This window comes from Pongo abelii, chromosome 20, assembly GCF_028885655.2.
Source record: "Pongo abelii isolate AG06213 chromosome 20, NHGRI_mPonAbe1-v2.0_pri, whole genome shotgun sequence".
In the NCBI taxonomy this organism is placed as follows: domain Eukaryota; kingdom Metazoa; phylum Chordata; class Mammalia; order Primates; family Hominidae; genus Pongo; species Pongo abelii.
The window spans coordinates 57,601,590-57,627,378 of NC_072005.2; the positions used below are offsets into that span (position 1 = coordinate 57,601,590).

At 48.6% G+C, this 25,789-nt stretch overlaps 1 protein-coding gene, 1 long non-coding RNA gene and 1 pseudogene across 14 annotated transcripts; 1 reads left to right on the forward strand and 2 right to left on the reverse strand.

Moving 5' to 3' along the window:
• Positions 1–1,518: 1,518 nt before the first annotated feature.
• LOC112130224 (uncharacterized) lies at positions 1,519–22,703 on the forward strand. 12 transcript variants are annotated; one of them, XR_008516700.2, is made up of 9 exons: positions 1,519–1,638; positions 9,328–9,451; positions 10,250–10,289; positions 11,657–11,762; positions 17,929–18,071; positions 19,755–19,977; positions 20,089–21,573; positions 21,964–22,171; positions 22,573–22,703. It is a non-coding gene; the product is annotated as an uncharacterized LOC112130224 (long non-coding RNA). The 12 variants fall into 12 exon arrangements; XR_008516705.2 differs by having other exon boundaries at positions 17,954–18,071; XR_008516708.2 differs by lacking the exon at positions 17,929–18,071.
• LOC100445540 (MKI67 FHA domain-interacting nucleolar phosphoprotein-like) lies at positions 3,807–10,586 on the reverse strand (annotated as a pseudogene).
• Positions 15,463–23,094, reverse strand: SIGLEC10 (sialic acid binding Ig like lectin 10). 2 transcript variants are annotated; one of them, XM_002829650.4, is made up of 11 exons: positions 22,986–23,094; positions 22,523–22,906; positions 22,107–22,391; positions 21,751–21,798; positions 21,339–21,608; positions 21,009–21,056; positions 20,622–20,879; positions 20,264–20,548; positions 19,864–19,957; positions 19,157–19,268; positions 15,463–16,802 (listed from the first exon to the last, which is right to left on the reverse strand). In XM_002829650.4, exons 1-11 carry the CDS (start codon positions 23,020–23,022, stop codon positions 16,527–16,529), a joined length of 2,097 nt encoding a protein of 698 aa, XP_002829696.1. In that variant the 5' UTR covers positions 23,023–23,094; the 3' UTR covers positions 15,463–16,526. The 2 variants fall into 2 exon arrangements, with proteins under 2 accessions (XP_002829696.1, XP_063575695.1); XM_063719625.1 differs by lacking the exon at positions 20,264–20,548.
• Positions 23,095–25,789: the final 2,695 nt, after the last annotated feature.

A 25,789-nucleotide genomic window follows, 5' to 3' on the forward strand; every position in this document is an offset into this window, starting at 1 on the left:
CTAAGAAACTGACAGGACTGTTAGGTAAACTGCAGGCTTTATTTGGATTTTACCAGTTTTTACACTAATGTCCTTTGTTTCTGGTCCTGGATCCAATCTGGACTACCACATTGGATTTAGTCGTCCTCTCTCCTTAGTCTCCTCTAATCTGCAGCCCTCTCTAAGTCTTTCCTTGTTTTTCACAACCTTGAGAGTTGGGGGAGTACTAAATTATTTTGTAAAATGAAGGTCTTTTTATTTTTTTTTGAGACAGGATCTCCCTCTGTCACCTAGGCTGGAGTGCAGTGGTGCTATCTCAGCGCATTGCAACCTCCACCTCCCGGGTTCAAGCGATTCTCCTGCCTCAGCCCCCTGAGTAGCTGGGATTATAGGCGCCCGCCACCACGCCCCGCTAATTTTTGTATTTTTAGTAAAGACGGGGTTTCACTATGTTGGCCAGACTGGAGATCTATTTTAATGAATAATATGAACTCATTTAATCCACATTTTAAAAAATTATGTATTTATTTTAATAGAGAAGAGGTCTCTCTATGTTGGCCAGGTTGGTCTTAAACTCCTAGCCTCAAGCAATCTTCCCATCTCGGCCTTCCAAAGTGCTAGGATTACAGGGTATTTTAAAATTTTTGTTTATTTATTTATTTATTTAAGACAGTCTTGTTCCGTCGCCCAGGCTGGAGTGCAATGGTGCGATCTCCGCTCACTGCAACCTCTGCCTCCCGGGTTCAAGCGATTCTCCTGCCTCAGCCTCCCAAGTAGCTGGGATTACAGGCATGTGCCACCATGTCCATGTCCAGCTAATTTTTGTATTTTTAGTAGAGATGGGGTTTCCCCATGTTGCCCAGGCTGTGATTAGTGGGGTAGGCTCCCGTGCCTGGCCCACAACATTGCATTTTAAGGAGAAGTCCCAGGCAACAGGATCGCCCTATGCTGGACGATGTTAGTGGCACTGACATCGGAATAGGCCGGAATAGGATTTTTACCAAGAGATCTGGCTTGCTTTTCTTTCCTGGAGACTGATGAGAACCCGGATCTTCAGATTTCAAGTCTGGGTCTATCCATTCGGTTACTTTAAATCCCAGAGGCAGATGGCGCTCACTGCTCAAGTCTAGCGTCATGGGATTGTTCTAGCTTGTTCTTTTATTGCTTCTCCTATTACTGAGATCAGGATCTGACGCCATTTGGAAACCAGGGTCTGACCGCTTACCACGTACCTCGCCCTTTAAGGCTTTTTCTGCCCCGCCCCCCCCCCGTGCCCCCGCGGCGCTAGGAGACTGGAGGCGGGACCTTGTGTCGCTAAGGAAATGCCCTTTACTCAGTTTCCAAAATTGACAGGCGAGTTCTGAAAACCGGCCAACCAACTTCTGCTTAAGGGGAAGCGAGACTTCCGATTTGTAGGGGAACGCAGCGGCGATTGGTTAGAGTCCCGCCCACTTGTTAAGCGACGCGAGCCACTATTCTCGGCTCTGATTGGCCAGAGAACTCGCGCCGCTTTTTGAATCCCCACCCTGCGGACCCCGCCCGCCTCGTCTTCTCCCTCTGGTTGGCGAGCGCCTTTCTGCGCCTTCAGGCATTTTTGCTGAAGCTTTTGTCTGCGCTTGTGCGGGGAGGTTCTGGTAGCGTCCGGGAGACCCGGCCCAGGTCTGGAGATTCGGAGCGGAGCTTGGAGGGAGAGAGGAGACTGGGTTGTTGAGGGGAGAGTCCCTCTCGGCATCTCCTTGGCCCACTGGGGAGCCCCATTGCCCCATCCACCGCTTAGAACCAGACCCTTCCTTTCACTCTCCACTCCCTATCCCTACTGGCTTTAGACCTTCAAAGTTCCAAGATTCGACCTTCGGGGTCTCCCCATTTCGTAGGGGCTTACAGATTTCCTAAAATCCCCATCCTCCCCGAACCCCCTTCCGTCCCTGGAGATCCTGGGGTCCCTGCTCTTTCCCATTCATTCCACCTCCTCTACTTGGGACCCTTCCAAGGGCAAGGTGGGCGCCTCTCAGTGCCTCTTCTACCCTCATGTCCTTTCTCCTCTTTTAGGTCCAGGAGGCCATCTTTGCCTCCCTTCCTTGAAATCTCCCCAGATTTAGAGGCCCTCACCCAGCTTCTCCCCTCTCAGCCCTGTCGAGGTGTCAAGGTTCGGGGGTCACCTTTGTTGTTGTCGGGGCGTCAAGGTTCGGGTGTCACCTTTGTTGTTGTGTGTGTGTGTGTTTTTTTTTTTTTTTTTTTTTTGAGACTGAGTCTCGCTCTGTCGCCCAGGCTGGGGTGCAGTGATGCGATCTCGGCTCACTGCAACCTCCGCCTCCCGAGTTCAAGCGAGTCTCCTGCCTCAGCCTCCCGAGTAGCTGGGATTACAGGTGCCTGCCACCAGGACTGGCTAATTATTGTATTTTTAGTAGAGACGGGGTTTCACCATGTTGGCCAGGCTGGTCTCAAACTCCTGACCACAAGTGATCCACCCGCCTTGGCCTCCCAAAGTGCTGAGATTACAGGCGTGAGCCACGGCGCCCGACCTAAGCCCTGGTTCTTCATTGCCGCAATGAGAAAAGGTACAGGAAAGTGTTGAGATCATGGGCGTGGAGGCCAACTGACATGCTTGACTGATGTCACATACTGGCTCTGCCCCTGAAAAGCTGAGTCACCTTGGGTAATTTGCTTAGCCTCTCTGAGCTTCAGTTTCACTCGGGAGCTGGCCAAGAACACTTGTCTCAGAGTTGCTATGACATTCGAACATGGTGGTGTAGGTAAAGGGCTCAGCATGGAGCTTGTTCTCATTAAGCCCCATGGCACGTGGGCATCTATGCTTTTTTTTTTTTTTTGTAGAAAAAAGTTTATTTGCTGGTTATTGTTTGAAATACAATTCCTCACTGGTGATACTAGTATAAAATGGTGGTTATGAATCCATGCTAGCCCAGTGAAAACTAATTTAACAAATTGGTGTAAAAAAAAAAAAAAAAAAAAGTCGTTTTTGAATCTCTATTAAAATTTGAACTAATACATAAGCAAATCTGTGCTAAAACTGGAACTGCTGGGCCGGGCGTGGTGGCTCACTCCTGTAATCCCAGCACTTTGGGAGGCCAAGGCGGGCGGATCACTAGGTCAGGAGTTTGAGACCAGCCTCACCAACATGGTGAAACCCCATCTCTACTAAAAATACAAAAATGAGCCAGGCGTGGTGGTGCATGCGCCTGTAATCCCAGCTACTGGGGAGGCTGAGGCAGGATAATCACTTGAACCCAAGAGGCAGAGGTTGCAGTGAGCCAAGATTGCGCCATTGCACTCCAGCCGGGGCGACAGAGCAAGACTCCATCTCAAAACAAAACAAAACAAAAAACTGGAACTGCCTTCTCACACTACATATAATATACCTTCCAGCTTCAACCATCTGATGTTGAAATCTAAAGCACTCTCATGACTTAAATGTCCCTGACAAACCATGTAGATGGACAAACCAGATTGGTGGTCTTTAACTGCTGGTGATAGAAAAAGGCTGCAGTTTAGTACTTAAACCTGCAGTTAGTGGTCAACTTTCTATCTAGGTAGAGTAACTAAGGAGAGCTATGAAATATCAAAAGAAAACTAGAGGCCAGGACAAAGAGGCAATGTCAGTCGAGCCACTGCAAGCTGGTATGCACCCCTGTATTTCAGCCAAGGGCAGGCAATCCAAAATTACAGATTGCTTACCTTAACTTGACCAGTGTATATTACCTCTGAAAATCTTGTCAAGGGTTGCATTTCATTGTACCTAGTAAAACACAAAGTCCACTCTCATAAAAATATTATATTTTTTGGAAGAAATATATGTAATACATTGAAAATCACTGATTGCTTTTGCTTTGTCTTTTTTTCCATGAGTGTGTAGGTGTTTGAGTCTTGTGTTTCTTATTTTACATAGGATATGGGCTGTTTGAAAACTATTTCATTAGCTTCATCATCATCATTCATTTCAGCCACTTCAGATTCTTCTCTCTCCAAAAATGTTGGTGTACAAACTGGTGTGAGGCCCTGTATATCCACCGTCTTCTCAGGAGTGTCAAGAGTGCCTAAAACCTTTTTCTTCTTATGTAAAACGTGGCCTTTTGTAGACGTCTGACAATTAGTTTTTGAAATACTTTCTGTTTTCTGGAAAATCAAAGAAGGAAGAAGGAAAATCATAATCAATTCCTTTTTTAGCTAATTCCTTTTTTTTTTTTTTTTTTTTGAGATTGAGTCTTGATCTGTCACCCAGATTGGAGTGCAGTGGCCCAATCTTGGCTTACTGCAACCTCTGCCTCCCAGGTTCAAGCAGTTATCCTGCCTCAGTCTCCCAAGTAGCTGGGATTACAGGTGCCTGCCACCATGCCTGGCTAATTTTTGTATTTTTGGTAGAGATGGGGTTTCACCATGTTGACCAGGCTGGTCTCAAACTCCTGACTGTTGGGGTGATCAGACCCAACACTAGACTGTGGGGGCCATGAAGTCCAGCAGAGTCAAAGGAATGAGAAAAGACAAGAGTGCGTGAGGTGGGTCCAGGGGGCCAACGCTAGTATGGAGGCTGCGAAGGCCCCGAGCTCTGGAAGCCCGTACTGTTTACTGGTGATCAAACAAAGAAGCAGGTAGTGATGTGGGGGTTGAAAGAAAGTGGTGCATCAAGTGCATGATTTACAGCTGTGACAGTTTAGCATTTTCTTTGAAGCATATGGAACATGTTCTGCTACTTGAGATAATGGGAAACATGTTCTTCTAGTTTAAGATACAATTGATCTAGGAGCCTGGGAATGCTAGAAGCAAGGAGCCAGCAAGTCTAGACACATTCCAGAGGCCACGAGGGGTTTCATGCCCTGAGACCTGGATTCCATCCAAGCCACAAGGGGTTTTATGCCCTGGGCTTAGATTATGGTGCAGCAGGGCAGCCTTCCACCCTTTAGCACAGAGCTTGGTGTTCCAAAGGCCACAAGGGGTTTTAGACCCTGGACCCCAGACATGTTCCAAGACTTTTTATATTATGTCAGACTAGCAAGCCCTGCCTCAGCTTTTTCCCCAACACTCAGCTTTTCTCCAACATGCCCCCCTTTTCTTTTTTGTAAAACCACCACAGCTATCATTGCTTGTTCTCAGTGGTGGCTTTCTCTCCAGAGGCGGCTTCTGCATCTACAGACTAAAAGGAGACAACATAAGCACATAATTATTAGAACAGAATTTGCAAGTGTAGAGTTTTCAATGGCCTTAATCCATTTAAGAGGATTGATTGCAGACAACCCATTGGCTGTCTTGTTCAAAATATCAGTTCCAGGGAGCAGGGCTAAGTGAGTCTGAGAGGCTTCAAAATCTCGCTCTTTTAGTTTTACAATATCGAGGGTGAGATTTTCCTCTCTACCCTCTAGATGGCGTTTAACCTTCTTCCATCGGTGTTCTGTATCATTGTAACCATGAGGAGTAATACAAAAGTCAGATGTATTCCAGTCACATTGCATTTGAATTCTACTTTCTAAATTCATAAACGATCTCCCATCCAAATCACTGTCTGACGGAGATCATTAATTTGGTTAACTATTTTTTTTATCTATTTGAGCTTGGGAGTTCCATAATTTTGTGGAGTTCTTTTGCCACTTATTGACAAATTCAGCAGTTTGCACAGATGAATGTACAGCCACACCAGCTACTGCAGCGGTAGTAGTAACAGCAATGAGGCCAATTATAGCAAATATAAGAGCAACTATAAATCTTTGGGATAAGAGTTTTTTAAGGATTTAGTTACAATATGAATGCATGATGATGCCTCCCATGGTCTATTTAGAGACACATAGGGATCCAAACTCCTTCTCTGGCTTTAATTATCAGGATAGTCTGATTTTTATTAAAAGTTGGTAACATTTCCTGTTGCTAGCATAAAAGGTGGCCAAACACAACTATGAATCCAAAAGGTCCTGTTGGAAAGAAAAGAGAGAGCATGTTTATTTTTACCTCCCTCCCCTCTATACCTTTTATATGTACCCTCCCAACTTTTGATTGAACTTTGAGCCATAGCTAATTTCCATAATTCAGAATGTTCCTGTCTTATGGCAGGAGATATCATTTTTGGACTAGGGGCAACAATGCCAGCAGGACTCCATATGATAGGGGCATTAGCTTCCGTCCGAACATACTGTGTATGATTCCTTTGCCAGCGATTCCTCTGGTTTACTACATTTGTTCTACAAGAAGGCCTTCCAGTGCAATTTTCTTTAAAGATCCCCTTAGGGGACTAATCAATGTTTATTCCATAGGAATTATTTTGTAGCACCTCAGCCTTACTTGCTATACAATCTTCCCAAGTTCAAGCATCCACACCTTCAAACCAAACTTTGTTTCGCTCACATTCAAGCTTATTAGGACGGAACTTCAGAGTTTTAGGATTGGAATAATTATATTTTAAACTACGCCCCCAAATCATATGCAAAGCAGCCTGTGATTTATTTTTTCTGGGGACTACTGCCAACCAGGCTTGTGTGTTAATCTGTAAGCATCCAACAACAGGTCCCAGGCATATGGGGGATATTTATATCCTATAGATATATTCATTTTTTCATCCCTTCCTCATTAGGATGCATTGGCCCTTATTCAAAATGGAGTCGTTCTGGTTTGAATGCTTCTTATATATTTCCCCTTTCCCTTTTACAAGAGGACCCTTAATCCTAAGGGTTGCAGAAGGACGAAGGTCCGTCTTCTGCAACTTCATGCTGAATAGGGGCGATGATATTCCTGCCTAACTATTAGGGTCTCTTGTATTCAGGTAGAGAGGAGCTCAGTCAGAAAGCATTGGTCCGTTAAGCATCTATTGTACCTCTGAATCCCAGTAAAAGGTAAAACCCTGGTGTTCCAGCAGTTTCTCAGCTTCCTGTGTGGTTTTCTTGATCTGTCCCCATGTTATGGGGGTTGATGTCAGCATGACTCCAGTCAGTCCTCGTTCCATTCTTTGCATTCAGACTCAACTGGCTCATGGCTTGTACTGGGGGAACCAGGTCCACGGATGGGATCCATGGGTCCCTCCAGTCTCCCATTCCATGGTCGTACACATCTTGAGGGCATCCGCACAGTTTGTTCATCTCCTGCAAAAACACAAGCATACCCTCACCCCCACGTTAGTAAATCTAGCGAAACATAAGCAAAAACTTTTGTGGCTGTAGCCGGGAGGCATGCCATTGCTGAAGCATTTGTTCTACAAGTTGTAACTCAGCTTCTGCCACTTTGGTTAATTACCATGGGGTAAAACTTTCCATGATAATGAGAAACAGGCCCCTTCTAACAGAAGGCACAGAAAAAGCAAATCGAGGCTTATCCTTCTTGTGCAACAGTATAGCAAAAAAGCAATCCTTAAGACTTCAATTTGCACTGTACAGGTGGGTCCACTAGATGCTGTAACTCATGATACATCTTCAGATGTTTGGTGGGCACCACACAGGCACCTGATTGTCACGTGGAGAGACACAAGCAAATCCTCTTCCCCATATAATTATCTTTCCTTTTTCTCAGCTCTTTGTATGTGCATCGCTCCACCATATATCTTGTCCAGACTTTTTATTTTCCTTTTCTACATTCCTTTTTTGCGTGTCCAAATTGTCCACAAAGCAAGAGCCTGAGAAACAGGGCACATTCCTTCCTACTTTCAATCCAGCCATAGCCTGAGCTAAAAGAGTAGCCCTATGCGAGTTATCTCCAATGCCATCGCAAGCCCCAATATATTCAGCCAAATGAGGCTTCCCTCTCATAGGTCTGATAGCAGTTTGACACTCCGCATCAGCATTTTCATATGCAGGAAGCTGTATTACAACATCCTGAGCTGTTTTATCAGTTATGGATTTATACACAGCCTCTTGGAGCCAAGCAATAAAATCAATATATGGTTCTTTAGGTCCCTGTCGGACGAACTGAAAGAAGGATATTTTTCCGCTGTAACATTTATCCTTTCCCGTGCCCGCAAGCATGCAGAGCACAGCTGAACAATGGCAACATCCTCCATTACTGCTTGATTTTTAAATCTACCCCAATTAGGGCCAACTCCCATTAACTGTTCAAAGGAAACAGGCACAGGTGGCTGCACTTGTGTGTCTTCCCTTGGCCTGAGTTTGAGCTTCATCAGTCCACCATGTTTTAAACTGTAAATACTGAGACAGAGTGAGAACAGATTTTGGTAAAGTATCCCAATTATACGGTATTAATCTATTATCAAGAGCCACATTTTTTAACAAAGTTTGCACAAAAGGAGAGTTCGGTCCATATTGAGTAATGGCTTACTTAAATTCCTTTAATAACTTAAAAGGAAAAGTGGCCCAATTAATTATATTCTGTCCTCCTTGCTGGATTATAGTAACTGGAAATTGCCATGCTTCAAGGTCTCCCTCAGTTCTAGCTTTTTTTTTTTTTTGACAGAGTCTTGCTCTGTTGCTCAGGCTAGAGTGCAGTGGTGCGATCTTGGCTCATTGCAACCTCCACCTCCCGGGTTCAAGTGATTCTCCTGCCTCAGCCTCCCGAGTAGCTGGGACTACAGGCACACGCCGCCACGCCTGGCTAATTTTTTTGTATCTTTAGTAGAGATGGGGTTTCACCGTGTTAGCCAGGATGGTCTTGATCTCCTGACCTCGTGATCCACCCATCTCGGTGTCCCAAAGTGCTGGGATTACAGGCGTGAGCCACTGCGCCTGGCTTGCTCTAGCTTTTTGAATAGAATTTTGCATAGCACCACCAATTGCTCCAGGTTTTAATGTTGCAACTACAGGAGCAGAAAGTTTTACAGCTAATTCACTTTCTTGCCCATTAAGGGGAAAGGGAGGAGGTGGCCATTCACTTAATTCAGCAGGTGGAGCTGATGGGCTAGTAAAATATACCTTTTTCAGTTTCCCCTTCTTTAACCTCTTCTCTTTTTTGCTCCTTGCATTCAGAATCTGAAGTTAGTTTTTTACACTCGTCCTCCTCTCCCTCATCTGAATCTGCCTCATCATCTGTTTGAAAGGGCTCAAGAGCTGCCTTTATTAGCGCCCACATTGACCAAAAGGAAACTGGAATTTTTGCTCCCTCTTTATATGCCTTTTTAAAATCTTTGCCAGTTCTCTCCCACTCATCCAACTCCATAGTCCCTTGTTCTGGAAACCATGGGCAAAACTGCTTTACTGTACTAAAGAGTGATAACAAATTTTGAGTACTAACTTTCACTGCCCCTTTTCGTAATAAATGCCTTAAGAAATTCAAATAAGCAGAATGTTTGCTTTCACCTTGTCCGATTGTTACCCTGGTTCTTCTGAGCACTCAGCTTTCCCACCGAGCTTCTTTCAGTCGTCCTCAGGTGTCCTCTGATGATACTTCCTCCACTTTCATGTCCTCTAGCGTTTCTTCACCGGGATCTTCATTGTCCCATGTTGGGCGCCAGGAATGCTGGGGTGATCAGACCCAGTACCAGGCCATGGGGGCTACAAAGTCCGGCAGAGTCAAAGGAAAGAGAAAAGACAAGGTAAGAGTGCATAAGGTGGGTCCAGGGGGCCAACGCTAGTATGGAGGCTGCGAAGGCCCCGAGCTCTGGAAGCCCGTACTGTTTATTGGTGATCAAACAGACAGGCAGGTGGTGAGGATGTGGGGGTTGAAAGAAAGCAGTGCATCAAGTGCATGATTTACAGCTGTGACAGTTTAGCATTTTCTTTGAAGCATATGGAACATGTTCTGCTACTTGAGATAATGGGAAACATGTTCTTCTAGTTTAAGATACAATCGATCTATGAGCCTGGGAATGCTAGAAGCAAGGAGCCAGCAAGTCTAGACACATTCCAGAGGCCACGAGGGATTTTATGCTCTGAGCCCTAGATTCCATCCAAGCCACAAGGGGTTTTATGCCCTGGGCTTAGATTATCATGCAGCAGGGCAGCCTTCCACCCTTTAGCACAGAGCTTGGTGTTCCAAAGGCCACGAGACGTTTTAGACCCTGGACCCGGGACATGTTCCAAGACTCTTTTACATTATGTCAGACAAGCAAGCCCTGCCTCAGCTTTTTTCCCAACACTCAACTTTTCCCCAACACCTAACCTCAGGTGATCCACCCGCCTTGGCCTCGCAAAGTGCTGGGATTACAGGTGTGAGCCACTGTGCCCAATCAGCTAATTTCTTCCTGAGTAATCTTTGTTTCTTTTTAAATTGCTCCTCATCCGTAGCTTTTGTGTTAGTGTCCGATTCTGATTATACCATTTTGCTGATGGATTTGATGGCTGCTTAAATGGAATATTCCAGTCTTTAAAGAGTTCTTTATGTACTTTTCCAGGTGGCATAAAATGACACTCCAAGAATCTTTCACCAAACAGGTAGTTGTTCATTGTTTCAGCAACTATCTTGGCAACATCCTCAGACTCAAACTCCACAAATGCATAGCCTTTGCTATTTCCAGTCATTTTACTTCTGGACAGTCTGAACTGTGTCACAGTGACAAACTTGGAGAACTATGAAAAGATCTGTGTTTCGTTAAGTAGGTTAGGTAGGTGGCACATGTAGACTACTCCAGAAGTAAGTTGTTCTTGTTTTTTTTGCTGGGTTATGTGCTTGCAAACCTGCGCCAGCTCCTTTTGAAACTGGGCATCTTACTGCAGGTTAAGTTTCAACATGAATTTTGGAGGGACACAAACATTCAATCCATGGCAGAAACTCTTTGCAGAGCCATTTTGCTGCAAAAACTTGAGGGTGGGGGTATGACTTATTTAATAAAGATGACATTTTCTGTATAAATGATACCTAAGTCCTCCTCATTAGCAGATGTTGAATAGGACATTTTCTTTTTTTATTATTATACTTTAAGTTCCAGGGTACATGCTCAGAATGATGGTTTCCAGGAACAGGATATTTTCTTTCTTTTTCTCTTTCTTTTTTTTTTTTTTTTTTTTTGAGATGCAGTCTCGCTCTGTTGCCCAGGCTGGAGTGCAGTGGTGCGATCTTGGCTCACTGCAACACCCACCTCCCAGGTTCAAGCGATTCTCCTGCCTCAGCCTCCCAAGTAGCTGGGATTACAAGCACCCGCCACAACATCTGGCTAATTTTTGTATTTTTAGTAGAGACAGGGTTTTGCCATGTTAGCCAGGCTGGTCTCGAACTCCTGACCTCAAGCGATCCATCCGCCTTGGCCTCCCAAAGTCCTGGGATTACAGCCGTGAGCCACTGTGTCCCGCCCTGAATAGGACTTTTTCTGTTGCCTCTTAAATGGTTTAAAGAGGGCAGCCAATATTGGGGTCAGAAAGCTTCTCTCCGCCTAGCTTCCCAAAAAAACAAAGCTGCCAGCTGGCTGTTGGACAGGTGAGAAGTCTTTGGTGAGATGCTTCATCATCCTCTCTTTCTTGAACTCTTCACATGTACCAGGGCTCTGGGTAGGTGGGGGTGCTCCAAGAAAATGTTTAGGAAAGACTAGGGTTTCCTGATAGAATGGGAGGAATCAACATGCTATCTCCCCATTGGGTGTCTGTGTGGGCAGCCAACTTCTTGCTGTGCCCTGCATCTCCCTGTGCAGGGGAGAGGAGCATTAGAGAGGAAAAGCTGGGGGCAATGAGGAGCTTGGGGCAGTGTAGCCTGCACTCCACAGTCCAGCATGGTTAGGATGTGTGGGTTTCTGAGTCCTTTCTGGCTACTATAACAAAAATACCATAGGCTGGGTGGGTTGTAAACAATGAAAATTTGTTTCTTATAGTTCTAGAGGCTGGGAAGTCCAAGATCAAGATGTCAGCAGATTCAGTGTCTGATGTGGACTCACTTCCTGGCTTACAGATGGTGCCTTCTGGTTGTGTCCTCACATGGTAGGAGGGACAGCTCTCTGGGGTCTCTTATTAAGGGCACTAATCCCATTTATGAGGGCTCCACCCTCATGACCTAATCACCTTCCAAAGGTCTTGACTTCAAATATCATTACATTGGGGGTTAGGAATTCAACCTAGACTTTGGAAGGACACATACATTTTGTCTATAGCAGGGGATGGATGGACATGAAGGAGGGTAGCTGGGCTTCTGCAATCTGGGTGATATGTCACCCAAGAAAGGGGTAAGAGGCTGCATGGTGTCTGCCAATGGTGGAATTGGAGAAGGTATGGGAGAAGCAGGGGACACAACTCTCATATCAAGAAACAGAGGAGGCTGGACATGGTGACTCACATCTGTAATCCCAGCACTTTGGGAGACTGAGGCGAGCAAAGCAGTTGCAGTTAGGAGTTGGAGACCAGCCTGGTGAACATAGCAAAATCCCGTCTCTAGTAGTAAAAATACAAAAATTAGCTGGGTGTGGTGGCGTGCACACCTGTAGTCCCAGCTACTCGGAAGGCTGAGGCATAAGAATCGCTTAAACCCGGGAGGCAGAGTTTGCGGGGAGCCGAGATCACACCATTGCACTCCAGCCTGGGCAACAGAGCAAGACTCTTGCCTCAAAAACGAAAAACAAACAAACAAACAAAAAAAATGATTGAATCAGTGATCAGAAAAAATATAACTATTTCATATTCATACTTCCTGGAGTTAATGTCCCAGTTGACTGGTTAAAAAGAATATTTGGAGGCCAGGCGCAGTGGCTCATGCCTATGATCCCAGCACTTTGGGAGGCCGAGGAGGGCGGATAACAAGGTCAGGAGATCAAGACCATCCTGGCTAACACGGTGAAACCCCATCTCTACTAAAAATACAAAAAATTAGCTGGGCTTGATGGCGGGCACCTGTAATCCCAGCTACTTGGGAGGCTGAGGCAGGAGAATGGCGTGAACCCGGGAGGCGGAGCTTGCAGTGAGCCGAGATTGCACCACTGCACTCCAGCCTGGGCGACAGAGGGAGACTCCGTCTCAAAAAAAAAAGAAAAAGAAAAAGAATATTTGGCAATACGGAAAGTTCCCCTTGGGTTTTCTGATCCCAAGCCTGGTGTTTTTTGTTTGTTTATTTGTTTGTTTGTTTTCATTTGCACAACATTGCCTTTCCCCAAGAGTACTGGATAACAATGCCCTCCCTCCAAGTCCCAAGTCACTATTGCAGAAGTCAGGACCTTAACACACACATTTCAAAGTTACTGACACCTGGTCAAACCTGGTGCCTTAGCAATGCAATCGTGTAATTTCCCAGGTCAAACAGATCTTCAAGGGTTGCTCTCATGGCAGACTTTGGTGGTAGAAGGAAGGAAGCAGAGTCTTAATCTTTGTGCGGCTTGTAGGGAAGTCCCTTTTTCTCAAGCCCTTGCAGCATCCTTCCCACTCTAAGCTTAGTTAAAGGAGACTGTGTAAACTCACCCATCCTGGGCCTGAGTTTGAATCCCAGCTCTGCAGTTCAGCTGTGTGACATGCAAGACCTTGTCCCTCTCTGAAGTCCTTCTGTAAAATGAGGTGGCTGCATTGGGTGATCCCATTCCACACCATGAGTCTGTAGTCCTATCATCCTGGGTATACTGACGTCTGGTGGCCAACTTTGGTCCTTACAGCTAATTCAGGTTTTTTCTTTGTTTGTTTTGAGACATAGTCTCACTCTGTCACCCAGGCTAGAGTGCAGTGACGCGATCTCAGCTCACTGCAGCCTCTGCCTCCTGGGTTCAAGCGATTCTCATGCCTCAGGATCCTGAATACCTGAGGAATACAGGCACCCGCCACCACATCCGGCTAATTTTTGTATTTTTAGTAGAGACAGGCTCTCGCTCTGTTGCTCAGACTGGTCTCGAACTCCTGAGCTCAAGTGATCTACCTGTCTCAGCCTCACAAAGTGCTGGATTACAGGCATGAGCCACCATGTCCAGCTCAGTTTTTTATTTTTTATTTTTCGGTATCTGGAGTGTTTAGCACGGCCAGGAAACAAAACACACCAGAGAGGGCCACCTTGCCATGTCACCAACTATGCAATAACTACCGAAGAAAGGCCCCTTGGGTGGCTATGGAGGAGCAGAAGTCAGCAGAGGAGATGGCCAGCAAAGTGCTCACCTTTGCTCTATTTCTTTTTTTTTGAAACGGAGTCTCACTCTATTGCCCAGGCTGGAATGCAGTGGCACGGTCTCAGCTACTGCAACCTCCACCTCCCAGGTTCAAGCAATTCTCCTGCCTCAGCCTCCCGAGGAGCTGGGATTACAGGTGCCCGCCACCACATGCGGCTAATTTTTGTATTTTTTTAGGTGAGACAGGGTTTCATCATGTTGGCCAGGCTGGTCTTGAACTCCTGACCTCAGGTGATCCACCCACCTCAGCCTACCAAAGTGCTGGGATTACAGGTGTGAGCCAGCATGTGATTCTCAGCATGTTGTAAGTTTGTCATTGTTCCGTTTCCAAAGCATTCCCGCCTCCATCCCCGCATGTGTTTGCACTTCTTTAGATTTGTGGGTCTGAGAGCGCATTAGCACCCCATCCACGTGCAGTCTCCTGCCCTTCCAGTCCTCACCCTGAAAACCTTCCTCTGGTCACAGACCTAGTCATTTTTCCCACGGCTACTCTTGAACTCTTTATGGACTTCTGCGCTTGCTTCCTCTTCTGTGAAAACAAATGAGTTTATGTAGATTAAGATCTAGCCAACTTCTGTAAAGGATCAGATGGTAAATATTTTAGGCTTTGCAGGCTAGTGACTCAACTCTGCATGAAAATAACTGCAATGTGTAAAGGAATCAGCATGGTTGGGCACCACACTGAAATTTGAATTTCATCTCCTTCCCGGGGACCACAGAAGAAAGTTCTTCTTCGGACTTTTTCCCCAAGCATTTAAATGTAAAAACATTTCTAGCTTGCAGGTGGTATGAAAATAGGCAGCAGGCTGGAGGTGACTTAGGAGCCTATCTAGTCATTTTTTTTTTTTTTTTTTAAACAGTCTCACTCTGTTGCCCAGGCTGGAGTGCAGTGGCGCAATCTCGGCTCACTGCAACCACGGCCTCCTGGGTTCAAGCAAATCTTCTGCCTCAGCCTCCCGAGTAGCTGGGACTACAGTTGCACACCACCACGCCCAGCTAATTTTTGTATTTTTAGTAGAGACGGGGTTTTACCATGTTGGCCAGGCTGGTCTCAAACTCCTGGCCTCAAGCAATCCATCAGCCTCAGCCTCCCAAAGTGCTGGGATTACAGGTGTGAGCCACTGCACCTGGCTGTATCTAATCATCTTTAAAGGCCCTCCCATCTCTGAGAACCCATGAAACTGCGCAGTCCTCTGGACTGGAACTGGGGTGTGTCAAAGGCAAATCTTTGCCTGCCTTCTCAGAACACCATATTCAGAGAAGGCTGCTCAGGACAGATTTGTCAGGCTGTTCTGAATGCCCAGGTCTGGGACGAGATGGCCTATCCATGGAGGATTTTTATTTTTTTGAGACAGGGTCTCACTCTGTTGCTCAGGCTGGAGTGCAGTGGTGTGATCTTGGCTCACCACAGCCTCTGCTTCCTGGGTTCAAGTGATCCTCCTGCGTCTGCCTCCCAAGTAGCTGTGTTACAAGAAAGGGGTCCTGATCCAGACCCCCCAAGAGAGGGTTCTTGGATCTCACACAAGAAATAAATCAAGGCGAGGCGGTAAGGTGAAAGCAAGTTTATTAAGAAAGTAAAGGAACAAAAGAATGGCTACTCCATAGACAAGAGCAGCTCCTAGAGCTGCTGGTTGCCCACTTTTATGGTTATTTCTTGATTATTTGCTAAACAAAGGGTGGATTATTCATTCCTCCCCCTTTTAGGACTTATCGGGGAACTTCCTGATGTTGCCATGGCTTTTGTAAACTGTCATGGTGCTGTCGGGAGTGTAGCAGTGAGGACGACCAGAGGTCACTCTCGTGGCCAACTTGGTTTTGGTGGGATTTGGTTGGCTTCTTTACTGCAATCTGTTTTATCAGCAAAGTCTTTATGACCTGTATCTTGTACCGACCTCCTGTCTCATCCTGTGACTTAGAATGCCTCCACTGTCTGAGAATGCAGCCCAGTAGGTCTCAGCCTCATTTTATTCAGCCCCTATTCCAGATGGAGTTGCTCTGGTTCAAATGTCTGACAGCTGGGACCACAGGCACACACCACCAAGCCCAGCTATATTTTGTATTTTTTGTAGAGATGGGGTTTCACCATGTTGCCCAGGCTGGTCTCAAACTCCTGGGCTCAAGCAATCCACCCAACTCAGCCTCCCAAAGTGCTGGGATTACAGACACCCAACCCATTTGGAGGATTTTTTTTTTTTTTTTTTTGAGATGGAGTCTCGCTTTATTGCCCAGGCTGGCGTGCAATGGTGTGATCTTGGCTCCCAGGTTCAAGCAATTCTCCTGCCTCAGCTTCCCAAGTAGCTAGGATTACAGGCGCCTGCCACCATGCCCAGCTAATTTTTGTGTTTTTAGTAGAGACGGGGGTTTCACCAAGTTGGCCAGGCTGGTCTCGAACTCCCGACCTCAGGCAATCTGCCTGCCTTGGCCTCCCAAAGTGCTGGGATTACAGGTGTGAGCCACTGTGCCTGGTCAGACTTTTTTTTTAAAAAGAGAGAGAGAAAGAGAGAGAGAGAGAGAAAGAGGGAGAGAAGGAAACTTTGCACTCTGTTATCTTCAACCTCTTACTCTACCTTCCTCCCTAGCCGAGGTTCCAGTCCTAAAGCCTAGGAGACCCTCATTGGAACTTGACTTCTGCATAATCCGCCTGGGTGCCCTTGGGCATCCGGGCCTCAGGCCTGGGTCTGACGCCTGGGAAGTTGAGCGTGGCATAATGGAGCTCCTCTTGGCTTTCCTGGGATTCTGGGGCTTGAGTGGATGATTTGGGTTCTGGGAAACTGGGCAACTGATACTGCTTTTTCTGGTTCTTCTTTAATTCTGGGGAGGGAGCACCTGGTGGAAGAGGGGTCCGAGAAGGACTGCTTGGTGTGGCTTTCTGATTCCGCTTCTGAGCCTGAGGGAAGAACCACCATCCTTCATTCATTCATTCAGCAAATATTTGAGCACTTACCATGTGTCGGGCACTGATTTATAGCACAGAATGAAACTAAGTCCCTGCCCTTGCCTTGCTGAGCTTGCATTCCATCTTGGAAAGAGGAACAGACAATAATTAGCAAAAGTACAATGACTGGTAAGTGACAAATGCCATCAAGAAATTTGAGCACCTTTAGAAGGCAGCGAAAGGGAGGGTGGGATGACTGTTTAATAGGGCATCGAGGGAAGTTCAAGACCAGCCTGGCCAACATAGCGAAACCCTGTCTCTACCACAAATACAAAAATTAGCTGGGCATGGTGACACATGCCTGTGGTCCCAGCTACTCAGGAGGCTGAGGCAGGAAAATCACTTGAACCTGAGAGGTGGAGGTTGTAGTGAGCTGAGACTGTGCCACTGCACTCCAGCCTGGACAACAGAGAGAAAATCTGTTTCAAAAAAATAATTGATAGCTGGGTGCAGTGGCTCACACCCGTAATCCCAGCACTTTGGGAGGCTGAGGCGGGTGGATCACCTGAGGTCAGGAGTTCGAGACCAGCCTGACCAACATGGTGAAACCCCGTCTCTACTAAAAATACAAAAATTAGGGGGGCATGGTGGTGGATGCCTGTAATCCCAGCTACTTGGGAGGCTGAGGCAGATGAATCGCTTGAACCAGGAGGTGGAGGTTGCAGTGAGCCGAGATCTTGCCACTGCACTCCAGCCTAGACAACGACAGTGAAATCCCATCTCAAAAAATAAAATAAAATAAAAATAAATAAAATAAATGATAGCATGCATGCACGGAGAGAAAGACTGGAGGGGGTGAGAACGGAAGCAGAGAAGGCATGCAGAAGGGGCCTGTGGTGCCCGGGGGTGTGGGGGGTGTTGGTGCATGGCTTGTAGTAGTGAGGGAAGAGTAGGGAGAACTGGCTTCGTTGTATTTTGAAGGGAATTTGCTGATGGATTGGTTGTGGGGTGATAGAGAAGAGAGGAGTGAAACATGATTCTAAAGCTTTAGACTTGGCTGGGCAAATGTGGTGTTATTTGCTAAGATGGGGATAGAGATAGAGCATAAATGGTGGAATTAGTCTTTTTTTTTTTTTAGATGAAGTTTCGCTCTTGTTGCCCAGGCTGGGGTGCAGTGGCGCAATGTCGGCTCACCACAACCTCTACCTCCCGGGTTCAAGTGATTCTTCTGCCTCAACCTCCGGAGTAGCTGTGATTACAGGTGCCCACCACCATGCCCAGGTAATTTTTTGTATGTTTAGTAGAGATGGGGTTTCACCATGTTGAACACACTGGTCTTAAACTTTTGACCTCAGGCGATCCACCCACCTTGGCCTCCCAAAGTGCTGGGATTACAGGTGTGAGCCAGCATGCCTGGCCTTTTTTTTTTGAGACAGGGTCTCACTTTGTCACCCAGGCTGGAGTGCATGGTGTAATCATGGCTCACTGTAGCCTCCAACTCCCAGGCTCAAGAGATCCTCCCACCTCAGCCTCCCAAGTAGCTGGGACAATACGCATGCAGCACCACACCCGGCTAATTTTTAATTTTTTTTGTAGAGAAGAGGTCTCACTATGTTGCTCAGGCTGGGGAATTATCTTAAGTTGGTTTTGGACAGGCTAAGTTTGAAGTGCTGATTAGACACCCACATGGAGATGTTGCATAGACAGTCCACAGTTCAGGGAAGGAGCCACGAGATACAATTTTGCAGTCATCAGCATAAGATATTGTCTCTTAATAATTTCCAGAATTTACAAAGTATTACCCAGGGGCCAGGTGATATTCTGAATATTTGATTATACAAGTACAATATATTTAACACCCAGCATCATCCTAGGAGGTGGCTGCTAGTATTATCTCCATGTTACAGCTAAAGAAATTGAGGCACAGAGAAGTTAAGACACTTGTTTCATGACACAGTGATGACAGCAGGATCTGAACCCATGCAGGCTGATTTCAGACCCCCTGTGCTGAATCCCTAGGATGTACAGCCTCCCGACGATACGCATAATTGTTAAGCAGTTAAGTGTAATTAGTCGTGTTAATGGTGGCAGTAATAATGGAATAGTGGCTACAGATTGAGAAAGTGCATGTATTCTAATCCTCAAACCAACTCTCGAAGGAGACAGAGGAAGAAATGAAGGCTCAGAGGGGGTGAGTGATGTGGCTGAGGTCTCATAGCTAGTAAGCACCAGCCAGGATTTGAATTCAGAACTATCGTTGGTGCTTTTCCCACCTTGATGTCCCTAAGACAAGGGGCGCAGAAGTCAGAAAGTGGGGTGTCAGCTTTAGAGAAGAGAAAAAGCGGAAGCATGGCCCAGACACTCACCAGGGGGCCGGCCTTCGGGACCACATTGATGTAATCCAGGATCGTGCTGTGCCGGGAGAACCTGGGCCTCGGGGTCTCTGTCTGAGTCCGTCTCTTTGGTAGAATCTTCATGCTGAGGAAATGAACCCACCTGTTTGTGCCCTGCTGCACCTCCCTGTGATAGACTGCCACGTTTACTACCTGAGACCGTCACTACGACAGTTACTACTGTTACTACCTGAGACCGTCATTATGAGACTGAAAGAAGGAGGACAAACGTAGAAATGAAAGCTGAAGACAAAAGAAATTATTTTAAAGGAAGGGGTCAGGAGAAGAAGAGGGCTCCCTGCTTCTAGTGAGCAAGGGCAGCTGTCTGAGCCTCTACAGCCCTTCGTATTTATTGGGTAGAAAGAGCAGGGAGCAGGAGGTAACAATTGGTCAGCTGTTTAATTGATCACAGGTTCATATTATTACTAACAAGCTTCAGATGTGCCTAATTACAAGAAACACTTCGCTTGGGGCGTGACTGCCCTCAGCATTCCCTCTGGGAAGCAGACGCCGTTTGTCAGTTTGACAACATTCTGCATTTATGAGAATAGTTTGCTGTTTACTCATGTAGCCTCCAGTGGTATACTGCGTTGATCATGACCCTCACTCTTTCGGCCTGCAACGCCTCCCCTCCTCCTGGGTCCAGGCCCCAGACCCAGCCACGCCTCTTCTTAACCTACATGATCAGGGCCAGGCAGAGGAAAAGAAGAGCCGTGATGCCGATTCCCAGAAACGCTCCGTTGGAGAATGCCGTTGAGATGAGTCCCTTCTTATCTGCACACGGAGAGGGCCAGGTGAGCATCTCCCATCCACGCAGGGCTCATGAAGCCCGCTCATCACTCGGCATTCAGGCTTCCAGTTCCCATGGCGGACACTGTATCTGCAACCCGTCTGTTTACTTTTAGGAAACTACCACACCCCGGCCCAGGTGTTAGGACTTCCCATTGTGTTTTCCTGTCTACATACAGATGCCACGGGTCTGCTGTGTCCCTCCGAGCTCCTGCTCCAACCACAGGACCCTACTCTTTGCCCCACTCAGCTTCTCCTCCAAGAACCTTGGCATCCAGGCGGCCCCCTAACCTGGCAGCTGCAGGATGGATCCACTCTGGGCCCCATGGATGTTCCAGGCCTCACAGCTGAGCCTGAGGCCAGAGCTGAGCCCTCCTTGGAGGTTCAGGGAGCTGTTGGCCCAGGGCCCGGCTGAGCTGGGGGTGACCTCGAAGGAGTCCTGGCTGCTGTTTCCCTCCAGCAGCTCCTCCCCAAGCCACCAGCGCAGAGAGGGGGCCGGGCTGGCTTGGGAAGAGCAGCTGCAATGCAGACCCTCAGCCTCCCAGGAGCAGGAGGGGCCCAGCAGCTGTGGAGGGTCTGAGGGGAGGGAGGACAGGACTCAGAAGGGGCCCCTTCCTGGGACCCAGGTGCCCCCCTTTCCCCCACTCACAGTGCACGGAGAGGCTGAGAGAGACGAGCTGGGAGCCCAGTGGGTGCCAAGCCTGGCAGGTGAACTCTCCTTCGTGCTCCATTTGAACCCGAGGCAGCTCCAGGACCCCGGGGTCTGAGGACTGGGAGGGGCTCAGAATCTGTCCCCCCCGGGTCCAGCTCAGCCTGGCTGGGGGGCTGCTGTGGGTGACACAGACCAGGCGCAGGCTTTGGCCCTCCAGGACTGGGACAGACGTGCCATTCCCAAGGTTTTCCAGGACTAGGGAAGGAAGAGGCAGAATCGATGTGCAGCTCAGGACTCAGGGACCCTCTTGCGTGGGGACCCTCCAGACTCCTGGGCCCCGAATTCGGCACTGAGAGGCCCTGGCTCCTCTGTCTCCTTTCCTACCTGTCCTGTTTGCCTGGGAAACCATCACTCTCAGGTTCTCTGGAGGATCTGAAATGGAGACAGGGGACTGGCTCTAGACGGACCAGGGGCTTCCCTCTGGGTAAAGGGAAGCATCCTGGAGACTGAGGTGGGGGAAGTGGGTGGGATAGAAGGGCAGTGCAGAATCACCCACTGAGTCCCAGACACAAACTGCATGAGGGTCTACACAGGTAAGAAGGTTGGTCCCCGAGGCCTGGGGCTCCAGGCCCCCTCAGCTCTAGGACCCTGAGCCCAGCCCCTGTATCCCTCTGCCCTCCCAATGGACTCCAGGCCCCTGCTGGGCACACTCACACTGCACAGAGAGGTCCAGGGCTCGCTGCTGAGAGCCAAGCCTGTTCTCCGCTCGGCAGGTGTAGCGCCCTGAATCCCCAGCCTTCACCCCGGGCAGCTCCAGCCCCAGGGGTCTGGGGCCCCAGGGATGGGACGAGGAGAGGACTCTATCCTGCAGGACCCAGCTCAGTGTGGCAGGGGGCTGGCTGTCAGCAGCACAGAGGAGCCGCAGGAACTGGCCTTTCTGGGCTTCCAGGTATGGGACATTTCCCTGGGGCTGGGGCTCCAGGGCTGGAATGGGAGGAAAAAAAAAAAAGAGAGAAAGGGAGGGAGAAAGAGAGAAGGGGTACAGGGAGGAGCACATCCCCTCATCCCCTGAAGACTTTTCATCTAAAGACAACTGGCCCAGCCCCAGCCCGACGGCCCTCAGTACCTGGCGTGTTGTCACGTGAAATGCTGATAACAAGGTCTCTGGGGGCATCTGCAACAAGATTGTGTGCTGGCTTCAGGGAGGGACAATTTATTCCTCACACCTGGAAAAAACTCCCTCAGGGAAAAGAAAGTGGGACTATCCCGGATAGACAAGTGACAACCAGCACCAGGGCTCACGTGTGTGGACCAGACGCCATTCCCATCCTTCTCCCAGGGCTGAGCCGGCATCCTGGGACCCCACAGCTTCCTCTCCCTGGATGCTCCTGAGCTGGGAGCCACTCACTGCCCCTCTGGGCTCCTCCCACCACCTACCCACCGGGTCTGTCTGAATGCCCCACCCTCCCAGGCCATGCTCACAGGCCACGCGGAGTCGGACCGTCCTCTGTGCGCTCACACCCTTTCTGGAGAAGTCCACATGGCAGGTGAGGTCGGTGTTGTGGTCCTGGGGGCTGGGCGTGAAGCTGAGCACTGAGAAGTGGGAGGTCGTTGGTTTGGTTCCTTGGGAGGAGAGGGCAGCCCCCGTCCAGGAGAAAGAAGGGGGTGGACATTCCTCAAAGGACCAGTTAAACACACAGATGACCATCACCGGCTGCCCGGGCTCCAGGGTCTCGGGGATGTAGACATCAGGCTTCTGAGTCAGGGCTGGGACAGAGACCGGGGTGGGGGGTTCTAGTGCTGCAGGGGTCCCTGAGAGCCCTCTCTGCTCAGCCCATAGCCTGTCCCCAGGGTCCCTCCCCAGTGTGACAGGCAGGGGTTCCCACCCCATTCCATACCTGTTACTTTTAGAAGGAACCCGTCATTCATGAAATTATATCTCACATAGCTTCCTCTCTCCACCCGAAAGAAGTACTGTGACTCATCCTGCATCTGCGCATCTCTGATCACCAAGGAACAGTTCCCCTTGGCAGGATCCCCAGTGAGCTGGAATCGGCCCCGGGTGCTCATTTCCACCTCTCGATTCTGGTGGTTTGTCGCCACTGGAGCACCCTTGCTTGTCTCAGTCACTGCTTTGAACCAGTAGCCATAAGCTGGGGTAGACTCTGTCCAGTCCTTTCGGGGGTAGGAGAAAGAGCAGGGCACAGAGATGCACAGGCCCTCCGGCACCATCACCGACTCCTGCACTCGTATCCAGAATCTCCCATCCATAGCCTGGGACCCTGTGGGGAGACAGAGGCTCAACCTGCAACCCCAGCCCTAGCTCCGCCCCAGGTCCTTTCTGGCCCTCGGCCCACTCACCGCCCAGCAGCGAGGACAGCAGCAGTGGCAGTAGCATCTCGGCATAGGAGGCACAGGACTTGCCTGAGACAGGCCTATTCTCTGGTCGTGCTGTGAGTGGCTCAGGGCTCTTGGCAGAAGGGGAAGCCGAAGGCGGAAGCTGAGCCCTGGGGCCTGATGCGTGAAATGAGTTTCAGATGCTGAGGTCACAGAACTCCTTTGCTTTCCCCCGCACTCTCCAGCCCACCTTGCCCAGTTGTCTTCTGGGTCTCCTGGGGGCCCAGCCTGGCCTTGGGCTTGTTGAGCTGGTCCTTCCAGAGCTCCCTGTGTAGGAGGAGAGGGCAGGCTTGTGTCTATCCTGGGGGCCTGGCTGGGGGTGGGGTAGTGGGGTGGGGGCTCTCCCTCTGGGCCCTGGGTCATTGAAAAAGCAGAAGTGAAAAGGCCACAGTGAGCTACCCTTACCTGGGCCACTGGTGGTGGAGGTGGTGGGTACAGGGGAAGGGACAGTTACTGGAGGGGGCTGGTCTTGTCAGATAAAATGCAGGATGCCTGGTTAAAGCTTTCACAGAAAATATAAATTATTTTATTTATGTTTTTTAGTATAAGTATGTCCAAAATGCTGCATGGGATGTACTTATACCAGAAAGCAAAATAAATTTGTTTATCTGAAATTCAAATTAATTAATTAATTTATTTATGTATTTTGAGACAGAGTCTTGCTCTGTCACCCAGGCTGCAGTGCAGTGGTGCAATCTCTGCTCACTGCAACCTCCACCTCCCAGGCTCAAGCAATTCTCCTGCCTCAGCCTCCTGAGTCTGGGATTACAGGCACGCACCACGACGCCAAACTAATTTTTGTATTTTTAGTAGAGGTGGGGTTTCACCATGTTGGCCAGGCTGGTTTCGAACTCCTGACCTCAAATGATCCACCTGCCTTGGCCTCCCAAAGTGCTGGGATTACACTGCACCTGGCCTAAAATTCAAATGTAACTGAGCATGTTGAATTTCTTTTTTTCTAAATCTGGCCACCGTAGGGTGGTGTCAGCCCCACCCCTTCATGCTTCTTGGTGACCTCACTGACCCTTGGTCCCCAGAAGCAGTCTCCTGCCCCAACCAGGCCCTAGTCCACTTCCCAGTCTCCCTTCCTCCTCTGTCATTCAATTGGGACACCCATTGGGATTAGAACACATATGCCCAAAACTAATGCTGATGGGAGGAGTTTGAGGAAAGGTGGGAGTGAGGGGCAGAGTGGGGGAAACAGACTAGGGAAGGGGTAATTTGCAATGAATGGAGTAAACTCTACAAGATGTTTTCCCCTCACTGAGCTCTTCCTGAAATGACTCTGTTTGGGTCACACAGAGACACAGAACTCATCCTTCAACCTCCACACACCTTGGGTATCAAGCACTGAGCTTCAGGGGGACTTGGGGGTGAATCCTCCATGGTGAGTCAGCTCCAGGGCCCCAGGTTAGTAAATGAAGATTCTTAGAAACAGGAAAGTACAGAAGGTCCCCTAAATGACCTGGATGCTGGACAGACATTCAGGATGGGACCTGGGGAAGGAGTGGTCAGCTCTTCCTGGTGGAGGGAAGTCAGGAGAGGCCTCCTGGAGGAGATGACCCAGCCTCTACCCTGTCCTGGTTCTTTCATCCATGGCATTTTTGTGTTTTGTTTTTGAGACAAGGTCTTGCTCTGTTGCCCAGGCTGGAGTGCAGTGGTGTGATCATGACTCACTGCAGTCTCAATCTTCTGGGCTCAAGCGATTCTCTCACCTCAGCCTCCCAACTAGCCGGGACTATAGGCACGCACCACCACGCCCAGATAATTTTTGATTTTTTTTTTTTATTTTTGATAGTTTTCGTAGAGACAGAGGTTTTTTTTTGGTTTGTTTTTGGTTTTTTTTGTTTGTTTTTTGAGACAGAGTTTCCCTCTTGTTGCCCAGGCTGGAGTGCAGTAGCATGATCTTGGCTCACCGCAACCTCCACCTCCTGGGTTCAAGCGATTCTCCTGCCTCAGCCTCCCAAGTAGCTGGGACTACAGACATGCGCCACCACGCCTGGCTGATTTTGTATTTTTAGAAAAGATGGGGTTTCTTCATGTTGGTCAGGCTGGTCTCGAACTCCTGACCTCAGGTGATCCGCCTGTCTCGGCCTCCCAAAGTGCTGGGATTAGAGGCGTGAGCCATTGCACCCAGCTGAGACAGAGTTTCACCATGTTGGCCAGACTGGTCTTGAACTCCTGGGCTCCAGTGATCCTCCCGCCTCGGCCTCCCAAAGTGCTGGGATTACAGGTGTGCACCATGGCCTCATCCACCGTATCAGTCGCTTGAACTGCTGTAACAGCGTGCCCCAGACAGAGGGGCTGAAACGACAACATTGACTTCCTCACAGTTCTGGGGCTAGACGTCCAAAACCAAGGTGTGGTTCCTTCTGAGGCTTCTGCTTGGTTTGCAGATGCCACTTCTCCCTGTGTTCTCACACAGCCGTTCCCCTGTGGGTGTCTGTTTCCTCAACTCCTTCTCTTATAAGAACTTACAAGAACTCAAGTCATATTGGACTAGGCCTACTGTAGTCCAAATGAGTGACCTCATTTCAGTCGGCCCTCGGTATGCATGGGTCCCACATCCCGGAATTCAACCACCTGCCCATCACGGTATTTAAATACAAAACCAACAAAACCAACATAACCATAAAAAACAGCATGAATTAAAAATGCAGCATTACAACTATTTACACCTCATTACACTGTATTAGGTGTGATAAGTAACCTGGAGATGGGAGGATGTGCAGAGGTCCCACACAAACACGACTGTATGAGGCAGCTGA